The 21,080-nt window shown below is 40.0% G+C and overlaps 1 protein-coding gene across 1 annotated transcript in view; it reads left to right on the top strand.

Annotated features, from left to right (window-relative positions):
- Nucleotides 1-21,080, top strand: part of KIF27 (kinesin family member 27) — a 551,081-nt gene that overhangs the window by 234,108 nt on the left and 295,893 nt on the right. Inside the window, exons 6-7 of the mRNA XM_085633120.1 lie at nucleotides 12,751-12,972; nucleotides 14,985-15,166. Of these exons, the coding sequence (XP_085489246.1) occupies nucleotides 12,751-12,972; nucleotides 14,985-15,166 (404 nt within the window). The remainder of the gene's footprint in view (nucleotides 1-12,750; nucleotides 12,973-14,984; nucleotides 15,167-21,080) is intronic.

The raw sequence follows: 21,080 nt of genomic DNA, 5'->3' as shown, positions 1-21,080 counted from the left end.
TTTGAATGAAAATAGGCCCAAAGTTGACTGAAATGGCGAGGAAGGAATTTGGCATAGAGAATAACGGGATATTGTTTGGCGAGGAATTCGTCAAAGACATGGCCATATATGTTAGCACGTTCAGTTAATGGCAAAAGGCACAGAAGGACATGCTTAAGGTTTTTGGTGGGGCTGGGAGGATGCAGGTCGATTCCCCGGCTGTGGACATGGAATCACTCGTGACTCCTTCACACGAGGATTCAGACCCTATGGTCTGAATAAAAGTGGATTTTATTCACAGAGACAGAGGTCAAGGTCATGAGGAATGTGGAGTGACAGAAGAGCAAGAGGTGGAACAGTGGACTACCTTATATCTACTGAAGTACAGCTGGGCAGCAGACTAGCCCAGTTTATTCCAAGATGGAGAGAAATTACGCAGGATCTGTGGGTGTTGAGGACAGTACAGGGCTATCATATAGATTTTATAGGACAGCTAGCCTAGGAGTTTTATCCAAGGTTATTCAGTTTTTCAGAGGAGCACGAGAATGTAGTGACTCAGGAAGTGGAGGCACTTCTAAGGAAAGGGGTCATAGAGAGAGAGAACAAGAGCCTGACTTGTTTTGTGAGCAATATTTTCCTAGTGGTTGGGTTACAATCACATCGAGATGCAAATATTGAGAGATTTGTTAAGGAGATTGGATGACAAGGTTGAATTTAAAAGATGTGTATCGGACGGTTCCAATATGTGTTGGACACGGAGATTACCTTCAGTTCTGCTGGAAGGGTGTGAGATGGAAGTTCAAGAGTCTGCCATTCGGGCTTACGTCAGCACCATGGTGTTTTACAAAGGTCATGAGAGCGCTGATGGCATGGTTGAGATTAAGGGGTGTACGTCTGAAAATGTATCTGAAGGATGTGTTAATTATGGCAAAGAAAAGAGAGTTGGCTTCGGAGCAGACTGAGTTGGCTGTGCAAGTGTTGGAAGATTTAGGATTTGTAGTGAAGAGGGAAAAGTCTTGTTTGATACTCGCGCAGGAGATACATTTTTTAGGTTTTCGGATACAGACCTTGGAGGGTGTATTAAAGTTACTTATGGAGAAGGTGCGGAAAATTTGCACGGAGTTGAAGAAAGGGAATCGAGCAGAATGGATTTTTTTGCATCAGATAGCAAGGTTGTTAGGGTCCCTATTAGAGGCTATTCAGGCATTTTTCTGGTGCTCCTGCATTGCAGGGCACTACAGACGGTGAAGGGTTATCATTTGCGCATTGGAGCAAAGTATTTTCAGAAAATAAGGTTGAAACAGGAGGCAATGCAGGAGGTGACTGGTGGTTGTTAAACATGGAAGCATGGAATGGAAGGGCAATTATTGGGGAAGTCCCAGAGGTAGTAATCGAGTCAGATGCAAGTCTGTATGGATGTGGGGCCAGATGCGGGTCTCTGACAGCGGGGTCACATTGGTCAGTCACGGAGGGGGAGCTGTACATCAATTGTCTTGAACTGTTAGCAGGGTCATTCACAATGGGGTGCTTTGTGAAGGGCCAAGTAAAGTGTTGTGTCCTGTTGAAAAATGGACAATGTGCCAGCAGTTCGGTATGCCAACAAGATGGGGCACCCTTGGTCAAGGGCATTAGCAGAAATGACAAAGGAATTTTGGAAGTTGAATTTAGAGGTGGATTGGAGTTAACAAAATCTGTGGGATGCAAGCAATTGGAGGTTAAACAGAGTGTTTTTGAGTCTAGAGAGGAGATGGGGCCCGTTAGAGGTTGATCTGTTTGCAGACAGGTTGAATGTGCAGCTGCAGAACTACTATAGCTGGAGACTGGATCCAGACACAAAAGCAGTGGATGCTTTTCTACAAATTTGGGGGAAGGGGGGTTGTACGCGTTTCCTCCATTCTCATTGATTCAGAGGGTTATTATGAAGGTCAAGCGGGAGAAAGCAGAGTTAGTGTTGATCACCACGTTTTGGCAATCACAAGTGTGGTTTCCAGGTGTGATGAACTTGTTGATAGACGATCCAGTCTTGTTAACATGTTTTCCGCAGTTACTGGTGGGTGCCCAAGGAGAGTGCTGTGAGTTGGTAGAAGAGGGAGAGTTGTTGTAAATAGGTTGGATGATCTCAGGTGAGTGTGGCAAGTAGCCAGATTATGGGAGGAAGCTGCAGAACTTATTAAGGGATCCTGGGCTCCAGGGACAACAAAAGCGTACAGGACGGTATGGAGAAGATGAAGTCATTGGTGTTTTGCAAGGACTCTGGATCCCTTATCAGCAGATGTAGTTGAAGTTGTACATTATTTGACAGAGTTGTTTTGGAAAGGTTTGGCTTACAGTTCAGTGAGTCTGAGCAGATCATCAATTTCAGAAGGCCATGAGTTGGTGAATACGATTCCGGTAGGACAACATGCTTTAGTGAAAAGGATTATTAGGAGTGTTCGTTTAGAGAATCCACCTAAGGCCAAGTATGCTTCTTTATGGAATGTGTCCAAGGTATTAAAGGTGGTTAAGGGATAGGGAGGAAATGAGTTTTTCCCATTGAAGTTACTATCATGGAAAATGGCTGTTTTACTGTGGTTGGTGTATTTTAGGAGAGTTTCAAATATAAGAGCTTTGGAGGTTACTGAAGGGTGTGTGTTTTGATATACGGAAATGTACAAAAACTACATCCAGGATGGTATTTTATCCTAGAATGGTGTAACATGATCATTTGTGCGTGTTGCGATGATTGAGGGAGCATCAGAAAAGGACTGTGGGTTTCAGATGTTCTCAGTTGCTAATTTCTTTTAGGAAACCTTTCAAGTCAGTGTCTGCACCTACTTTAGCAAGATGGGTTAAAGAGGTCATGCAGATGGCTGTATTTTGTAATGTGAGTGTATTTTGAGCCATTCACAAGGGGGGTATGGCAAGTAAAGCTTTTCTGTCAGGTAGGAGTTTGCTTAGCATCATGAAGGCAGCAGATTGGTCAACTGATTCTATGTTTAAAGCTTTTTACTTTAAACCTGTGGAAACTGCTGCACAGAGAGTATTGATTGAGCTTTGAATATGCATAATATTGGCCTCCGTGCCTTGCCATAAAATTCAGTTTTAATGGTAAGAAAATCATGATTTTCTGAAAGACACGAAGGCTAATGTTATCCCTCCTAAAGTTAATGCCCAGCCCTATCGATGTGTTGGATTTTGTTTTTCAGGACAAAGCTAAGAAGATGATAACAGAGGAGGAACATGGTGAATTGGAAAGCGAATTTGGATTTATGACTGTTGCAGTTTACAGGTTTCCCCTTGAGTTTGGACTTTGAGTTATTTGTAGCAAAAAAGAAGGAAGATGGCTGCGAGTTCTGTGGTTATATGTATGTTCTTAGTGTTCTAGAATGTTTAAAGATGTTCTATTATAATTATACGTTCTATGTTGCTGCTGTGTATGAGGCAATAAAGGAGACTGTGGATAATATTAGCCTCTGTGTCTTTAATAAAATCATGATTTTCTTCCTATTCAAACTATGGAAAATCAGAATTTATGAAGAGTTTGACTATATTATAGCATGCCTTACATTCTTTTGGTTTGTTTGATACGTTTAGGGCCAATTTGACTAATAGACTATTCCATTCTTAGTAGCTTTGGCCTTTTTGTAATGCTTCTATAAAATTGTATAGTGTAGGTTGAATGTTGCCTAGTGTGCATTGGAAGGCATTATGCCATCCTTCCACTGCCTTGTTTGTTTTGGCTTACTGTGCCAAGGTGCAGTCTTAGACATTTCTACCATGGTATTTGGAATTTGGGTTGATGTCTGTGTCTGAAGCGGTGCAATCTGCCAACCCAAGTGTCTTCGAAATAGTACATTAGGGGACTAAGTTTGTCTTCATTTTACTGGTAGAAAGGGCTTTCTATTAGTAGATTGTATTGATTGGCTACCTCTGTGACAGGGACATAGGCTAGTTCTATCATTTTTTTTAATTTCAAAGGCAAATTGGCTGTTTGTGGAATATTCTACACTTGGTTCGTTTTTTGTAGATGTCTCCATGCGTTTTTGTTCATTTGATAACAGGGCATATAGAAAAGAGATATTTGTGTTTTGATATTCACCATGTATGATGTATATCTGAGTAAATGGTTTGGGGCACATTTTAAAGGTCCCATCCATCATCCAGGTTTGACATTGGCTAAGTTTCATTAAGTTGTCTGCTGTAGAGAATATTAAAATTGGTTTCTCATTATTTAGGTTGTCATGTATATGGAAAGGTTCCTCATTATGTGTAATTGTTAATTGTTCAGGTATTTTTATATCTTGGTGTCTTCTAGGGGCATGTGGGGTATCGCTGGAGGCTTTATTAATTTGTGCAATTAATCTTTTTAAAGTGGGGATAGGTGGTAGTCGCCCTGTTATGTGTTCGGGAGCTCTAAGTAAAATATTCTTTCAGATTTTGTTTGTGGTTTACTGGGAGTTGGTGCTTGCCTCTCCTATATCTTGCACTATTTCTCGTACTTCTATTTCTCTTACATTTGGGGGTGGTAATGCTCTTTCACATGAATTACTAAATCATTTGTTGTAGTGGCTCTCCTATATAACATACCTTAGAATAATATTTAGCATATTTCCAGGATATAGTTTTGGATGATGCACTTTCTTGTCTGTAGTTGTAGCCCATGTGATTTTGTAACTGCTTTCATGTCTGTGAAGTGATACATTTGGCAGCCTCTGTCATTGTATCAGTGGGTATTGGAATAGTATAAATATATAATATCTTTAAACGTTTGCATTTTTGTTACTAACCTGTTTAAAAATGCAGTAACTTGTATTTTGTACTTATATGTATGTTCTGGTGAGATGTTTCACCTGGTTTAGCAGTTTTTCCCTTGGAGGTGTTTTAATGTGCAGTAGGTGACTTTAATTCTGTTGATTGAAAAAGAAAAACGTAAGTTACATTTTAAATAGTACTTTGTTGATAGTTTGTAGGGGTTAAGGCCATTAGGTTTGTTTTTGTTTGCTATTTGGGTGAGTTTATCATTAGTTATTTATTTATGTATACTTACTTTCTTATTCATTTTTGCAGGTTTGTGAGAGTTAATATTTTCTGGCAGTTTACTGGTTTTCAAGTTGTAGATTTTTTCCTTCAGGAGGTCTGTGTAAAAAAGATAAAGGTTGAAAACTGTGTAAATATTTATTTGCAATTTGCTATTTTATATTTTTAAGTTTGTTAACAATTAAGTTTTAGTTTGAATATAAATATTACTTGGATATGTAGTTGTTGAGATGTGTATTTTTCTTTAATGGTTTATAGAAAGAATCTTGCATATTTTCCTCGTCTTGCAGTGTTTGTCATTTGAAGTATTTAGTTGTTCTAATTAGTGTGCCTTTTATATTGTTGAGTTAATTGTTTGTTTGATTCTATTGGTTAAAGTTGTTTATAGTTTCATTTTATTGGTTGGTTTAGTGATTAAATATTTTTTTTTCAGTTGAATCTTTCTATGGTAAACGTTAATTTGTGTTTTACTATTTATGTTTAATATATAGTTTCATATTTTTGTTTATAAAATTAATAATATATGTATATTTAGTAATATTTGGGATGATGTTTACTTGTTTGTAGTTAATGATCATTTTTTGAAAGGTTTTATTTTATGTATTTTAGATTTGTACATTTTTGACGTGACTGGTAAATATTTTGTTGATATAATATATTTTAATTTAAATTAAATATGTGTATAATAAGGTTTGGGTTTATTTAAAGTAAGTGTTTTGTGTGAAAAGTTTTTTTCAGTATATTTTAATGAGTAATTATTTTGGCAATTATATTGTACTTCATATTGTGTGAATCGATTTTTTTTTACATATCCTATGTTTATTATAAGGTAACAATATTTTTGTTTCCGATATTTTTGTTTTCGATAAGTGTAAAGTCAATGTTTTTAATAACTATATTTGTATTCTTGATATTTGTGGTTTTAATAATAGTCGAATCAATATTTTTGTCATTGATATTTTATTTCCAATATTTTGGTGTTTTGATATTTGTTGGATCGATATTATGTCAGTGATCCGAACTTTGAACCATGTCAATAGAATTCTGTCTCTTAAAGATTATACCTGCGCTACGGGTTGATGATTGATGCCTTAGGTGCCGACAAGCTGGAGCAGATTTTTTCCATCTGGCGAGGGGATGTCCTGGTATTCTAAAGTTCTGGCAGAGTGTAACAGGAGTTCTCACGGATATGACAATGGAAGTGGTTGGCTGTACACCTGAGGTATGTCTGTTGGGATTGTTAAAACAAATGAAGCCATGTAATAGACGTATAGTGGCTGTTGCCACCCTATTTACTAAATAGGCTGTTGCAATGCATTGGCAGTGCCTACGATAGTTAATTGGATTTGTGACCTTGTGTTCTGCAGGGAGCAATTAAAAGAATATGCTGAAGAATTACCTGCAGCCTCCAGACCTAAAGACGTTTTGGCGCCACTTACTGTGTATCTACTTGAGCACCCTGATCTAGTGTAGCTTATACATGCTAGCCTGTTGGTTGTGTTAATGCTGTACCAATGTCATGATCATTTTTAGGTCTGTTACTGCACTTTGATCTGTATAGAGATGTATTGCTTCTCACCGTCTTTGTTAGGTTACAGGGTTGTTGGGATGGGGGAGGGGGTTGGGTGAAAAGTGAAGTTTTGTTTCACCAATTCTCAAAATTGATACTACTGCCGTACAAGTCTAACTCAAAATTGTTGCCAGTATATCAATTGTATTGCCTGTGTTTGTATGCATATTATGCTTTAATGAAGACATTATAAAAAAAAAGATTATACCTGACATACCATTCCTGACTTTAATTGACACCAAATGTTGCAATGTATTTCTTATACTAGAAGCTGCTTTTTAAAGCTCAATGCAGAACACAGTCAGTATGTTTCTCCTTTATCTTTTCTAATTGGAAGCTGAAGCCTATGTGAAAGTTTGTGTATTTAAAATAATTATAAAAATATAGCACAACATCATAGAAGCTCATGAGATATATTTGGACTCCCATGTGGTCCTCAAACAATGCCCTTATGCGGAGTCTGATTTATAATATTTGGACAGTTTTTATAGAGTTCTGTGTCAAAATCACAGATATATAATTTAGGAAATGAGTGTGGAATATTAAGTTATCCTATTCTGTGGTAGTGTTATTTAAATTATGTAAACAGAATCCCTCCCACCCCCAGAAAACCTTCCATCGAAATTCTAAAAGGGAAATAAACAAATTTACAATTTCATTTCATTTTTCCCCATTTTGGCATGATTTGTAATTACCTAATTTGTATTTTAGTAATGTTCTCTCTCACTTCGTTCCCTCAGGTAGCCCCTCCACAGACCTAAACTGGCTTGGGCTAGGGGACCACTCTGTCTCTCTTGTCTGCTTCAGGGCCTGTACTTCTCCAACCTCTGCCTCACCCACGATCTGCAAATTCCCAGCTACTGACTTGAACTGAACTCCCTGCAACTCCAAATCCTGTGTGTTGGTCATCTTTTTTTCCTATACTGCCCTATGGACCTATTCCATTAGAGGCTGCTATCTTTGTTTTCCAATCAATCTATACGATAGCCCTGTAATCATTAGAAATGCTTAGTTGCAACATTCAGGCTTGTTTGGGCAGACACCTTTGGTGTTCTTTTTCACACAAGACTAGCGGCTTTATAACAACTTTGGAGATCTGCTGTAGGACGGCCAAAGCCGTGGTGCTGCCGCCCGCCTGATTAGGACTTCAATCCTGGTCCGACGGGCGGTCGTGTGGCAGTCTGTTAGGCTTATAGGAGAGCCTGACACCCAGACTACCATTGTCAGAGCACCAACTGCACCTGCAGCACCGCCAGCATATTTCAGCCTCTGACCGCTGCACGACTGCTATGGGATCCATGATCCCCGGTGGTCGCAGCGGCCATGTGGCGGTCCGACTGCCACACATGTAATACTGCAGGCGGTCCTGCAGTATGGCAGTGGTCAGACCACGGCTGCGAGTACAGCGGTTCTGTGGACCATGGTACTCTTAATAAGGCCCTAGGTGTTAGTTTGTCTCTGAAATCCCCTTTGTTAGTTACATCTAAGTCCTTGCTTGATGCACCAACTGCCGAATCCCCATTTTCAAAGACAATGGGGACTATTGCCTTACCATTCTGCAACTGGGATGGGTAGGGGGGTGTTGGGTGGAGTTTGGGAATGGCAGTGACAGACTGTTAAGAGAGTGATTCTGGCCTTCCATATAGTGCTGTACATTTGAAGCCATAGATCTTGACAGAATGTGCTGTCTTTGGAGGTGGGGTCGTAGGGATGAGTAACAGCAGCAGAGTTGCTGGATGTCAAAACATTCTATTGTGCATGCCAGAACAAAACATTATCAAGATAGCACCAGTGGATAGTGTTACCTCGCTATTCTACCATGCACTCCCAGAATTGCACCATCCACAGAGCTTATGCTACTTAGAACATGAGCTATTATCTTTTGTATTAATTGGGACTCAATACCAGAGGAGAATGCTGCATTTCTGTAAGACTGGGCATGCACAAAAAAGCAGATCCAAGTTGGACTGTGTAATAGTCTTGGCTGTTAGAAAAAAGACATGGGTCAACTCCATAAACTTCTGGACCACCTTACAGAGAGAGAACACAAATGCATGCAGCTGGTAAATAATGTTTGGAACAGCAGACATATTTGTAACAAAAGCCAGTGCCACTACTCTCCTAGGCTTTTATTACCAGGAGATCTGATATGGTCTTAAATCCCTTGCTGATGGTCTACTGAGTCACCATAGGTAGGACTTTCAGGAGATGGTACACAAAACCTCTTTTGTGTCCATCTAGGTCATCCGTGCGGCAATGTATTCAGTGGCATTAACTGACTGTAAAAAGCCAAGCCTTTACCTCTTTCTCCAATTCAGAGTGCTAATGCAGCATCATTATTGTAACTGGAAGCGAGTTCCAGAGTTGGCCATCTCAACATAGATGAATTACTACCTCGAAAGGCTTTCTGAAAGAAAGGCTGGTCGGGAGCATTCTTTTTTAGTAGTAGATGCAAAGCTCAAGGAAAAGGAAGATTACCATGGATGGTTCTGAGGGGGGTGCAGAGAGTCATGAATGAGATATTTCTTACCACAGGCAGCCCTTGGAGAGCTTGAAGGACCGGAGTCATTTGGATGCACATCATCGTGTAGAAGTTGTCCGGCTACAACCTTGTGAATTTGCCAGTATGTACAACGGAGCCATAAATTGAAGCATAATCTAGGTGTGAAAATAATCCTAAATGTGGAAAGGTCTCCCATGACTAACCTGCGGTACAAGGGAGAGGTTTAAGTCTGTGGCCACTTTTCTGTTTTGTGTGCTGTTAAGCCCCTTGAAATCCCAAAAGAGCATAGTATGTTTTCATGTCACTTCACTGCCCTCTCACACCTCATGTCAATCTTCACTTCCTTAGTGCTATTAAGAACCTTCCTCCACAGTATAATTCCCTCTACCTTCTCCCCAATAGTTGAGAATAATTCATCTCCCTCCTCGTCTAGGCTGTGATTACAGGCAAGTCTAGCACCCTCAGTGTATGATCCTGCAGAAGCCAGGCTTACTCCAACAGAAATTGACAATTATAGACCAATAGCGCTACTTCGTTCATTGAATCCTTTGGCAGGGCCTTTTTGCATGATTCTCAATTTATCCTTTACTGGACAATAATGGTCCTTCATCAATGGGCAAATTCATTGACTCGTTGATGCTCAGAAATGGATGAATTACAGCTATCTCTGGTTAACGCTGATAAGCAGAGCTCCTTGTGCTGTATAGTACCATCTCTCATTGGAAGACCCTCCTACCCTGTGGAAAGGGCTATATCCCTAGGGGTGGTAATCAATCATAAGCTTTCCCTGATGGCACAGCTAAATTCAGTAGCCTCCAACTGCACTTCTACACTTTGTCTGATAAGGAGGATCTTGCCTATTTTTCTAGGAAGAAGAATGCCGTTTTAGTAGCATTATGTGTTCTGTCAAAGATTGATTACAGCAGACACCTTTATCTTGATATTTTGGTAGACTGACTGGCAGTGCTCCAAAGAATTCATTACTTTGAGGTAAGAGTGACCTGTAGCTTTTTAAGATAGTTGTGTGTTAAAGGTTCATAGCAGCTTGCACTGGCTGCCAGTTAAAAAACGCGCCACCTTAATGCCTGTGCTCTGTATCTGCCAAAACTTGCTTTGTCGAGCTGACAGATGTTTCTTCCCTCAGGACTAGATGGGCACATTCATACCAAGCAATGCTTCTGAGAGCTTCTAGATGCTTGACTAGTCCCACAACTTCAATATACGTACACACATTATTTTATGGTTACACACATCATTTTATGGTTATTACATACATACATACATGCATCATTTTATGGTTAGCACTTAGGGACAGGACTGGCTAGAAGACTTGCGTACCACAGAGTGTTCATATAAGAGATAACATCTTAATGTTTCATAGAGAAAAACCTAACTCTGATGGTCATATTTTTAGCCTCAAAAGTACCCAGTTGGAATCTCCCAGAAATGGGAATTCCTCTTTCCATTTGGAAATATACCCTTCAATTGCCCATCTGATAACATGGCTGTCTGCAAGGCACAACATTTTGCCCAAAGTTTGCTCTCAGTTTTGTAGTAACAAGGTTTTTGGGCACTTGTGTATCTGATATGAGTTACAAATTCTGGCTTGCCTAGATAAAATATCCAAAACAAGTAAAGGTAAACTGTGCTCAAATCTGAAAAATCTATCATTGTCCATGATGGCAAGCAGAATTTTCATTTTAATTAAACCATTACGTATTCCAAATTGAATTTAAATTATTTTTCTTCTCCAATGAAATTATGTCGTCAATGAAACTATATTCTTATGACTTATGTTAATGGTGTTATTAAATGCCCTTTATTCTTTTCGGAGCTCAGCCACTTCTTCCAGAGTAATATAACATCATAGTCTATTTAGCTGAATAAAAAACTAAAATCAAAAAACCTCCCTTCAGACCCTTATCTTTCCATTCAAAAATATTCCAGGCAAAGTCTTCTATTGGCCAGAACAAATGGATGCACTGTTACCCTTTCTGAGTAGAGCAATTATTTAAGGAATTTTTCTTCTTGCACTTGCCAAACAAAAGGCGTCCGCCAGGGTGCAGACACACAGGTGGCCTGAAGATATTTCCTTCATTTTCAACAGTTTTTTTTCCAGATTTTCATCTGAACCAAGCAACGTATCTTGCAAGAATTACGATTAAATCTTTCTACAGGTTTCAGAGAATTCTCCTTATCCTAAATGCTTGTAGAAATCTTAATTTCTGCTTGAACATGACTAAAGTTTTCTGTCAATTCAACACACTATTTTTTTTATTTCAGTGCATTTCTTTTTAGTTTTGTAACATAATATAGACAAATATGACATATAAGAAAAAATTTAATATGCAATAGAGCGATACAGTGAATATATCAGAAAAATACACTTACTCTGAAGGATTAAACAAGAATCTTATAAAAACCTTTCTATTATCATTTTTCGGAAGCAAATACCGTTTTGTTTGATTCGAGAGATAGTGAATAATATAGGCATTTGGGTTGAAACGATATACAAGTATTACTTAAGTACAGAGCTGTCTGACTCAGGAGGCACAAGAAGCTACATGTTGATATGTTGACTCATTTCTAAGGAAAGAGAATGCAGAGGTCTGAATAGCCCATTGAATTCTTTCTTGCGTCAGGTAGGTATTCATGTCCACATAGTTAGGGCCACTCAGTCGCTCTGTAGAGACAGGTTCTCATGCATCAATTACAAATATTAAAGAGATATTCCCAGAAAAAGGGAATCATTTGAAATAAAATGATGGCTACAAGTAAAGCTGAGATATTGGTAAGGGTTAGAATCCTGCCTCTGTTGCTGAAACGAATGTCTTACTTGAGCCACAAACTTCACAACAGTTCAGAAAAAGAGCATAATTCAGATTAAAAGACAGATTAACCAACATAAATGCGTCACATTCAAAAACCGAAGACAAGGATTTGAAAGTATAAACTTTTCTAAAAGCTGAGCAGCATCTTCATTTTCTGCTCTGGAAAAGCTATAAGGAAGCAAAAGCTGCCAGAAATGAACAAAATGTGTGTGATTTTAGATTCAGAGATGAATCCCAGGACAGCCAGACCATCCTAAAAATGTTTTGTTAAATACTATTGTTGAATGTCATACGACTACACCCCACTCTGAGTTATGCTTTGGAATCTTCTCATAGATAGCACTTGTATATTTTTACATCAATAGGGTTGGAATGTAAGAGGACAAGACATTTAAATGAAGCACCATCAGTACCCTGAGTCTTGCCCTTCCCATAATATACTATTACTCATGGATGGAGTGAAGGGCCTACTAAAGAAAGCGAAGTGGGTTAGGTGGGTGTAGCCCTGGGTGTGTTCTCAGCCACAGGTTTCTTTTCTGAATGGTCTGTTGACCTCCTCCAGTACGTCCAGTTACTTGAAATCTCATACTAATGACTGCCTGTGCTGAACGACTTATATTACAGAAAGTTGTGTTGTGTTTTATTGGAGTTCAAAGAACCATTAGTTTTAGAAAATCTGTTAGTCCTTTGACTGTGTGATGCCAAAATGTATTTATCATGCTTAGTCAGTGGAAGTCATAATCTATTCTTGCCGAGTAAACAAATATGTTTAATAATGTTTTAAAAATTATCAGGCAAATATATTACAGTGAACATTGTTTTGACATATTAAAATGTTGCTGTGCTTTTAGAGTGAGAAAATGGTTGAGCAGCATCTCCTGATAAATCATATGCAAGACGAACTCGAGAAGATGACGCTTGTGATGGCATCCGCACATGGAGAGGGTGATGGCTCGAACCCTATCCCCTTTAGCAGGAGACCATACAGTGTTCCACTTACCAACACCTCTCAACCCTTCTCCTTCAGCATGGCTCAGTCCAATCACCTCTCAGGCCGAACTGAGCCTAGAAAGGTATGAACACAGGTGATATTCAAAGTACTTCCTTTGCTCTGCCCACTACATCCATGTAATGTGTTATATTGCCTTGTCACTTTCATCAGTTTGTCAATACCGTCTTTTCATGCTTCCAGTGATTTCACAAAATAATTTCCAATGTTTAAAAAATAGTAATCCGTGTTGATACTCGGAGAGAGTAAATACTTCAGGCCTGATTGGCTAACAAACCTAATTTAAAAAAAGAAAGGGCTCTGTGCTATTAGAAATGCATCATTTGTGCTCTAAAATGAGCCTAAATTCATAGCCATGTGCGTCTCTCATTTACACTTTCTCAAACTGCAGTAGAGTAACACGTGCAAGATTTTCCTAACGTGGTTAAGTGAAGCAGTAGAACAGTGAAATGATCTAACAACAACAGTCAGGGAAACACAGAATGAGGTACTATTATTAAAAGCATATTACTTAATGCATTCTGTGTGAAATCACAGAATAGTGAGTACAGAATAACACCAGTATATTTGCCTTGTGTTCTTTTGTCTTCTAGGTAGTGATGTACAGGTATGGGAGTGAGGGTATTCTGAATACTGCCATCAAAGGGCCATGCACTGAGCTAAGGGACTCACCACCTACTTCAAATCCTTCACTAGGAGGGCTCTGAATGTTTGCATGCCATGTAGCTATAGAATAACACAGGTGCATTATTCTGAATCATGGCACTCACAATTGTTTCTGATACTGAATTATTGGAGCAGAAAGAGACGATGTTTATATTAGAAGTAGCATCTGATGATTTTTAAACATAAGTATCATTGTATCGATAAACATTGCTGGAAGTTAGTCGGGAACTGTTTCGTGTTATTAGTAGCCAAGGAAAAATTAATCAAATTAGAGAAACATCCACCACCGAAATGAAATCCTTAGGAGGAGTGACAAAATGGACTTCATCGAAATTTCAATGTAGGGTCTCCCACAGTTATACATAATTATTTGAACATTCACCGCCTTTTGGCTGAAAGAATGGTTTCCATTAATTAATCTGAAAAGCAACATCAACTAAACCTACATTGAGTGTTATCAAGAATCCCATCTACTTAGGATTGTTTGGCTGAAACAAGTTGTGCTGTTTTGACATTTTGTACCTGAAGTTTTGGAAGAGTTTCTTAGAGCACATTTCTGGGGGTGGAGGTGATGCATTGATGAGCATGGGCAACAGGGTTCCTTGCCTCCTCATACACCTTGACCATTCAACACTATTGACCATTCTTCCCTAGAAAAGATTTCTTATCAAGCATGCATATCACTGAAACTGTACACATCTGGGTATCACTTTTCTTTGAGGGACACAACAGTTCATTCACACATCCTGAGTACCAACCCACCAGGCAACCATTTCAAAGCCATACTCCAAGCCCTTGTCTTTTTTTTAACATTGATAGGTCAGTCCTCTGTTGCTGACTGGCCTTCCTCACTCCCCCCTTCCACAAATGAAAATGGACGATGGCTTGTCTGTTCACCAATCAGTGGAAAAACAAAAAACTTCTCCACTACTCTCAAATATCTACTTCCAGGCATGGATTCTGTTTAAGACATGTTACATGAACTAAATGGACAGTCACCCCACATCTGTGGCCGATTGATTCAACACCTTCAGCGATTCCCTTCCCAGACTTAAACTCAAAAGATTCTCAAATATTGAGCATGGAAGCAGGCCTTCACCACCTATAACCGAAGATTGTTTAAGGAGCTGTCCTTGCGCTTCAGACTGTTCCCTTTGACATTACCATTCTGAAAATGCCTAAAACCTTATCTCTTAACCGTCTTTCTGTACCAGGATTCAGCAGTAACTGCAACCCCTTCCTATAAAGATAAACATTTCATGATCCGTGTGAACTTTCCTGCCTCGACCACTTTTCATGTGTGTTAGAATATATTATTATACAAATGCGCACATTTTGATTTGTTTCACAGTGTTGTAGAAGATGACTATAGCTAATAAAATCAAATAATTTGTTAATCTTTTCTTGAAGGTTCATACAAGTCCTCCTACCTACTCATTGGAGCGAGTAGTAGCAGGATTTCGAACTCGCAGTCAGATGCTATTAGGTAATATAGAAGAGAATGATGAAGTTCTTCACTGTCAGTTCTCTGATCACAGTGATGAAGACGATGGAGAGGAAAATAAAGAGAACAGAAATAAGTTAACATTTAGGTAAGTTTGTTTAAATGGTTTAATTGTTTTTTTTTTGTTTGTATTTGTATTTATTGAGCAACAGGGACAGTTTCACAAGAAACGTTGTGCTAAGCAACAACATAATATGCATATGTTTTTTTCAACTTGAATTGATATAGGAAAGGTAGCAGGTATGATGAATGGTAAATGATGATGAGACAAAAGCTCCCCCTAACATTTTTGCAATATTTGCGTAGTGTCTATTTATAGCAGTAGGTTTTACTGGAGAGAGAAGGAGTGATGTAAGTAGGAAGATGATTGAAATGTTATTCGTCAATATTGCATTCCTTTAGGGGCGTGAGCTATGAGAGCAGTCTTGAATAGTGGTAAGAAATGGGTTTCCACACAGTTCTGCAGGAGGATGGTAACATTGGTGGTTCACTGGTAACTTTAAGGACTAGAACCTCACTCAAGAAGTTTATTATGTGACAATTAGGTTCTGAAAGGCTTGGCTTGGGATATGAGAATTGAATGAATGTTTCAGTGAGGTAGTTGAGAATCTTCAAATACTAGAATGAACAGTTGGTAAAAATGCTATCTTTTTGGCTAACAGCTTGTCCCCTGATGGTGATAGTATGATGTAGTTGTGTGTTTTGGGAGGCCTTTGTGGTGAACTTTGGAGTTGACTCAAATGGGTAAAAGAAGTAGTGAGGGAACCGAGCGACAGGCTGTTGTACTTCTACACGTGCATAGTTCTAAGATCAGATATTTACTTTTGTGTATTGCAACCCTTAAGTTTTTACATCAACTTTCTGGGTGCACCTGGTGCCTTTGAATGGCTTTCAAGTGCGTGTAATAATTGTAAGGACAATGATGTATTTGAAGAACATAATTCACAATGTTACTACTTGTGAAGTCATGCATGATATCAGGAACAGTATGGGAAAGTAGTGCTGTGGTTGTGTAGCTAACCTTTACAGAAGAGTTACTGTGGTTTTGACATTTTCAATCGTAAGTATAACACATCTTTAACTTGGGTTTTTGTTAGGGAATATATATATTTGTTTGTGATCCTGGGAGTATATCTAACTGCGTGCAAAATGGCCTCGATTCAGGAAGCGGGAGGCCGACTGCTTCAGATCCCTCGCCATCCTGTAGCAATGAGGACCCACAGACGAAACAGTTTACCATCCCTGCCATCTGTGGAGGCTGCTAAAGGAGTGAAGGCTGCTAAAGGAGTGAAGCTGCCAGCCGCCATTGGTGGAAAAGCACAACTGTGAAAATGACAAAACAAGAGCTAAGCCATACAGTCTTCAAAATGGCAGCTGCAACTTCACAGTGAAAGAACCCAACTCCCTCTGCAGAGCGTTGTGGCATCACATGGGCTGAAGTGTCTGCTGTCATAATGCTTTGGGAGAGGCTGCTGCCCGGCACAGGATGCTTTTGGAAGATGGCTGATGGAGCGAGGTAATTTACCAGGATGTTGGACCCGGCTTTGAGGGCTGTGGCTGCCCGGCTTACTTGAGGACCCCCACATCTAAAGACAGGACAGGGACTAAGCTCTGCTGCCGACAAGTATCCTGCTGGAGGGACCGTTGAGGATCAGGGCATCCCATGTAAAGAGCCCCTCCTGAGGTGAAAGGCGCAACAGTGATTTGTAACAACCAAACAACAGGTGAGGAGTAGGCTATATCACTGTCACTCAGAACCAGCACGGCTAGTGAGAAGCAATGGCATAATTTCCCAGTGTTACAACTGAGTCTAAGAGAGTTGCATGTAATGTCAAATGCGGCACGAGTACCTTCTTTGTACTGAATGACTGAGTGGAGCGACACCGGAAGGAGGTGCATTCCTATCTTCCCCTGCTACTACCATATAGGGCATGCCTATCACCTGAAGATGCTTGCAGACAAGGCATCTATCTTCCCAGAGGGCCTGCTCAACATAAGACTCTTTGAAAGATGTGACTGGGGCAACCCACACTATAAGCTTCCCCGCCCCCCGCTGTCGCCCCATCACACGCAGACGAGGATGGGTAAGAACAGATCTGTGAAAGAAGCAGTTAGGGGTCAAAAGTCGGTGTTGGACGACACACCCCTGCACTTAGATGACCAGACTACCATTGGGGACATGCCTGAAACACAATAAAAATGAGCTTGGTGTACAAAGTAAACCAAATACTCCTGGCTAATAACTCCTCCACGAAGGTCCAAGAGGCCAAAAATTGATAAAGTTACAATTGGTTCTTGCGTACTATCAGAAGATCATAAAAGACTAGCTGATAAAGTTAAGCAATATGAAGAAACACTGAGTTAGGTGGCCCTTCAGTGAATTGTCAATCCTTACTGAAAGGATGGATACTCTGGACTGAAGGGCTGAGCATGAGTAGAGCTGGAATAGGCCGAATAAAATCCAAGTGGTGGGCCTCTTGGAAGGAGTGGAGGGGCTCGACATGATTGCATATTTGGAAAAGTGGATTTCTCTGCAAGGCCTGTCTTCCTACTTCACCATGGAACAAACAGGTTGTCTTCTAGGTGCCCTCCGCCTGGAGGACCGATATGCCCTGTGGTGGTGTGCCTCATTCATTATTGAGACAAAGACTTGATACTGCAAAGCACTCTCTTTCTGGGGAGCCTCTAGGTTGAGAACTGCCAAGTAGCCATTTTTCCTGACTATATGCTGGCAGTACAGATGGCTGTAAAGAAGGTGATACCCAAGCTGGCCAGAGTGCATCTTAATATTTAAAAGGCAATGCAGGAAAGGGCGACAGCTGTGGAGATGGCGATAACATTCCACGCATTGGCTCATCTAGGGCAAAACAGGAACACATTGGAGGGTACATAAGGCGGCTCAGACCGAGACATTCTCTTGAAGGAGGCCCAGAATAGGCCTCAGTGAACACCTAGGTCTGCCAATTACTTATGACCACTTTCTCCTGATAAGTGAACTGCGAAGTGCTGAACTCCCCGGATGACCAAGGTCAGTTATGTAGAGGGGGCCATGTGAGACCGTAAGGGGACCTAAAGGGCCCAAAGCACAGGTTTAAGTTATAATTTTTATGTAGGTTTCCTTGGTCAGATGGTGGGTGAGGAGCAATATTTACTAATGCCACTAACTCGTAATACTCCCTTTGCCGGAAGTGACACTGAAGCACAAGCTAGATTCTGTTCTACAGTTTAGTTCTTTTAACAGCTGGCGGTTGCTACTCTGACCTGGGGTGTGGGAGTCAGGGAAAGTTTTACTATGTTCTCCTGGCAAGGAAACTACAGCACAGGCCTGACCCCAAACCTATTGATTGGCAGTGGGTGACTGCAGACTTGTTCCACATCACATCGTCTATAACAATACCTTGCCTGCAGGGAGAGCAGGCCTCCCTAACAGAACAGCCAGCAATTTTACATACGTATCTTTTTGGGTTTTAACAGCTTTATTTATCATTTTCTTTCTACTTGCTTCTCATTCAGTTCTACAAATGCAAACATTCTCATGAACAAAATCCTTTAGAAACATGACCATATAATAGCATTTCAACAAACACAGTTTGGTGATCAATATTTCATGGCTTCATATTTTTGCTACAGATCAGTTTTAAAAATCAGCTTCCACTGGCTTTGATTTTCTATGCAGTCAGCATTATGAATTTAACAATACTGTCTATAATAAAGTCAAAAAAATATTGTGAGACACAAATGCTGTGCCTTAAATATTATGATGTGAAACAATATTATGGTTCTTTTTTTTTTTTATTTTTTTATTTTATTTGCAGTAGGTACATAATGACATCATAATAAATCAGAAATCAGTACACAAATTTTGAACTTCCAGTTGTAGCATAATCTTCATAGATCCTTTGCCCCCTCGGGATCAACAAAAAAATTAAATTCCTTCTTTCCATTCACTATCACCTGCTCTCCTCCTCTCTTATTCTCTTATTCTTGCCTTCCTCCACCTTGTAATGGGAGCCCAGATACTTTCCCCAAAATCACCTATTTTTTTCCCTTTCTGAGCATACAACAAGATCTCTATATTATGTAGACCAAGTAGTCTAGTGAGCCACATTTGAAAAGAAGGAGCAACGGTGTCTTTCCATCCTGCAGAAATTAATATCCGAAGTGCTGCAACGGAGATAAACACCAGGGCCTCCTCCGTTTTCCCCAGATTTAACCTATTATCAGTGCCTAATATCATAAGGGTGGGTGACAATAGGATTTTTTGGCCTAACAGCCCCTCCCAGAATTTTTCTATTTCCCTCTGTGTTCCCACCAAGGACTTACAATCATAAAACATATGAAGCAGATCTGCCTGGCCTGCCTTGCATCTGGGACAGCTATCATCTTCCCTTATCCCCCAAGCGTAAAGTTTTGCAGGCGTATGGTATAAATTGAACAAAGTTTTATAATGCTGCGCCTTCAGATTAGAGGAGCGGAATATTTTCTTTTGTAAGAGAAGGGCATGATCTAAATCTACATCAGGATTTCCCAGTTTTATGGCCAAAGAGGATTCTGTGTTTTCCAAATCATCTTGTATTGCACCGCTAAATAGGGTATAGAAAACCTTAATCTTCTCGCTCCCCTTAACCAGCTGGTCCATAATGGGGAATTCGTCTACCAGTAAAGTCCTAGGTCTTACTGCCTTCAGCCAGCTAATCAATTTTATATACTGTAGCCAGTGTTTTCGAGAAATGCCAACGCTGTGCTGTAGTGCCTCAAAACCCAAGATCTCCTCTCCACTCATTAAATCACTAACCGTCCTAATTCCTAGGTTTTCCCATACCTGCAGATTTCTATCGTCTACCATCTGAGGGAATATCCTAGAGTTATGGAGGTGAAGATATCGATTTACTTTAGGAATTCCACAAAACTTTGAGACTGCCCTCCAGACCCCCCATGCCCCTTCCAATACCTTAAAGCGAGCCTTTCTATAATATCTACGATCTACTTCCCGCATAAGTAAACCTACTGCTTTACGGCCAATTAATAATTCGTAAATTGAGGGAGGCGTCTGAGTACCGAAATTCCCCTGGGTGGGTTTGGCCTCTGACTGAAAGAGGATAGACATATGTAACAGCAAACATGACCAATGGTATAGCCTCAGATTCGGTAATGCCAGACCTCCCCTATCCCTGGGGAGAGACAGTAGATTAGTAGAACGCCTGACTCGCCCATATTGCCAAACAAATTTTATAAAGATAGATTCCAGACCTTTAATTACTGTTTCATCTATTAAGAGGGGTATGGCACGAAATAAATAAAGAACTTTGGGGAACATAGTCATTTTTAGTACATTGACCCTTCCTATCAATGAAAGGTGTAGAACATCGATTCTTTTTAGATCTGTTTCTATGGATTTGCTCAATGATCCAAAATTCTCAGCAACAGTTTTCGCTGTTACGGCATTAATTCTGACCCCCAAGTATGTCGCTGAGTCAACAAATCTTTCATCTATTTTACTGATATTTTCAGTACAAATTATTTGTGTTTTGGATTCATTTAATAAATATCCTGAATCTTCACCGAAATCCTTTGCCATTTGTATCAGCTCAGGAAGTGCCTGATGCGGGTCCACTGTGGTCACCGCCAGGTCATCCGCATATGCCAAAACCTTAGTTTCGAATCCCTCACATATCACTGGACTAATTCCCGGACAGCCTATGATCTTTTGGATAAACGGGTCGATATATAACGCAAAGAGGATTGGGGAACAAGGACAACCTTGACGTGTACCGCGATTTATTGTTATCAAATCTGATTTGGAATTTTACATACGTATCATGGAAAAACACATAAACAAATATTAATTTTTCACATGGAATGTGAGCGGTATATGGACGTTGCCAAAGAAATACAAGGTCTTAGCATACCTTAAGAGGTGGGGTGTGGGCTTACCCTTAATTCAGAAAACACAACTGGTGCTTCAAGATTTCATCAAATGGAAGCGGTCAGGTGCCTCCCAC

The sequence above is a fragment of the Triturus cristatus genome, chromosome 2_1 (genome assembly GCF_964204655.1).
Source record: "Triturus cristatus chromosome 2_1, aTriCri1.1, whole genome shotgun sequence".
NCBI lineage: Eukaryota > Metazoa > Chordata > Amphibia > Caudata > Salamandridae > Triturus > Triturus cristatus.
This window is presented reverse-complemented; position numbering and strand designations above follow the sequence as displayed.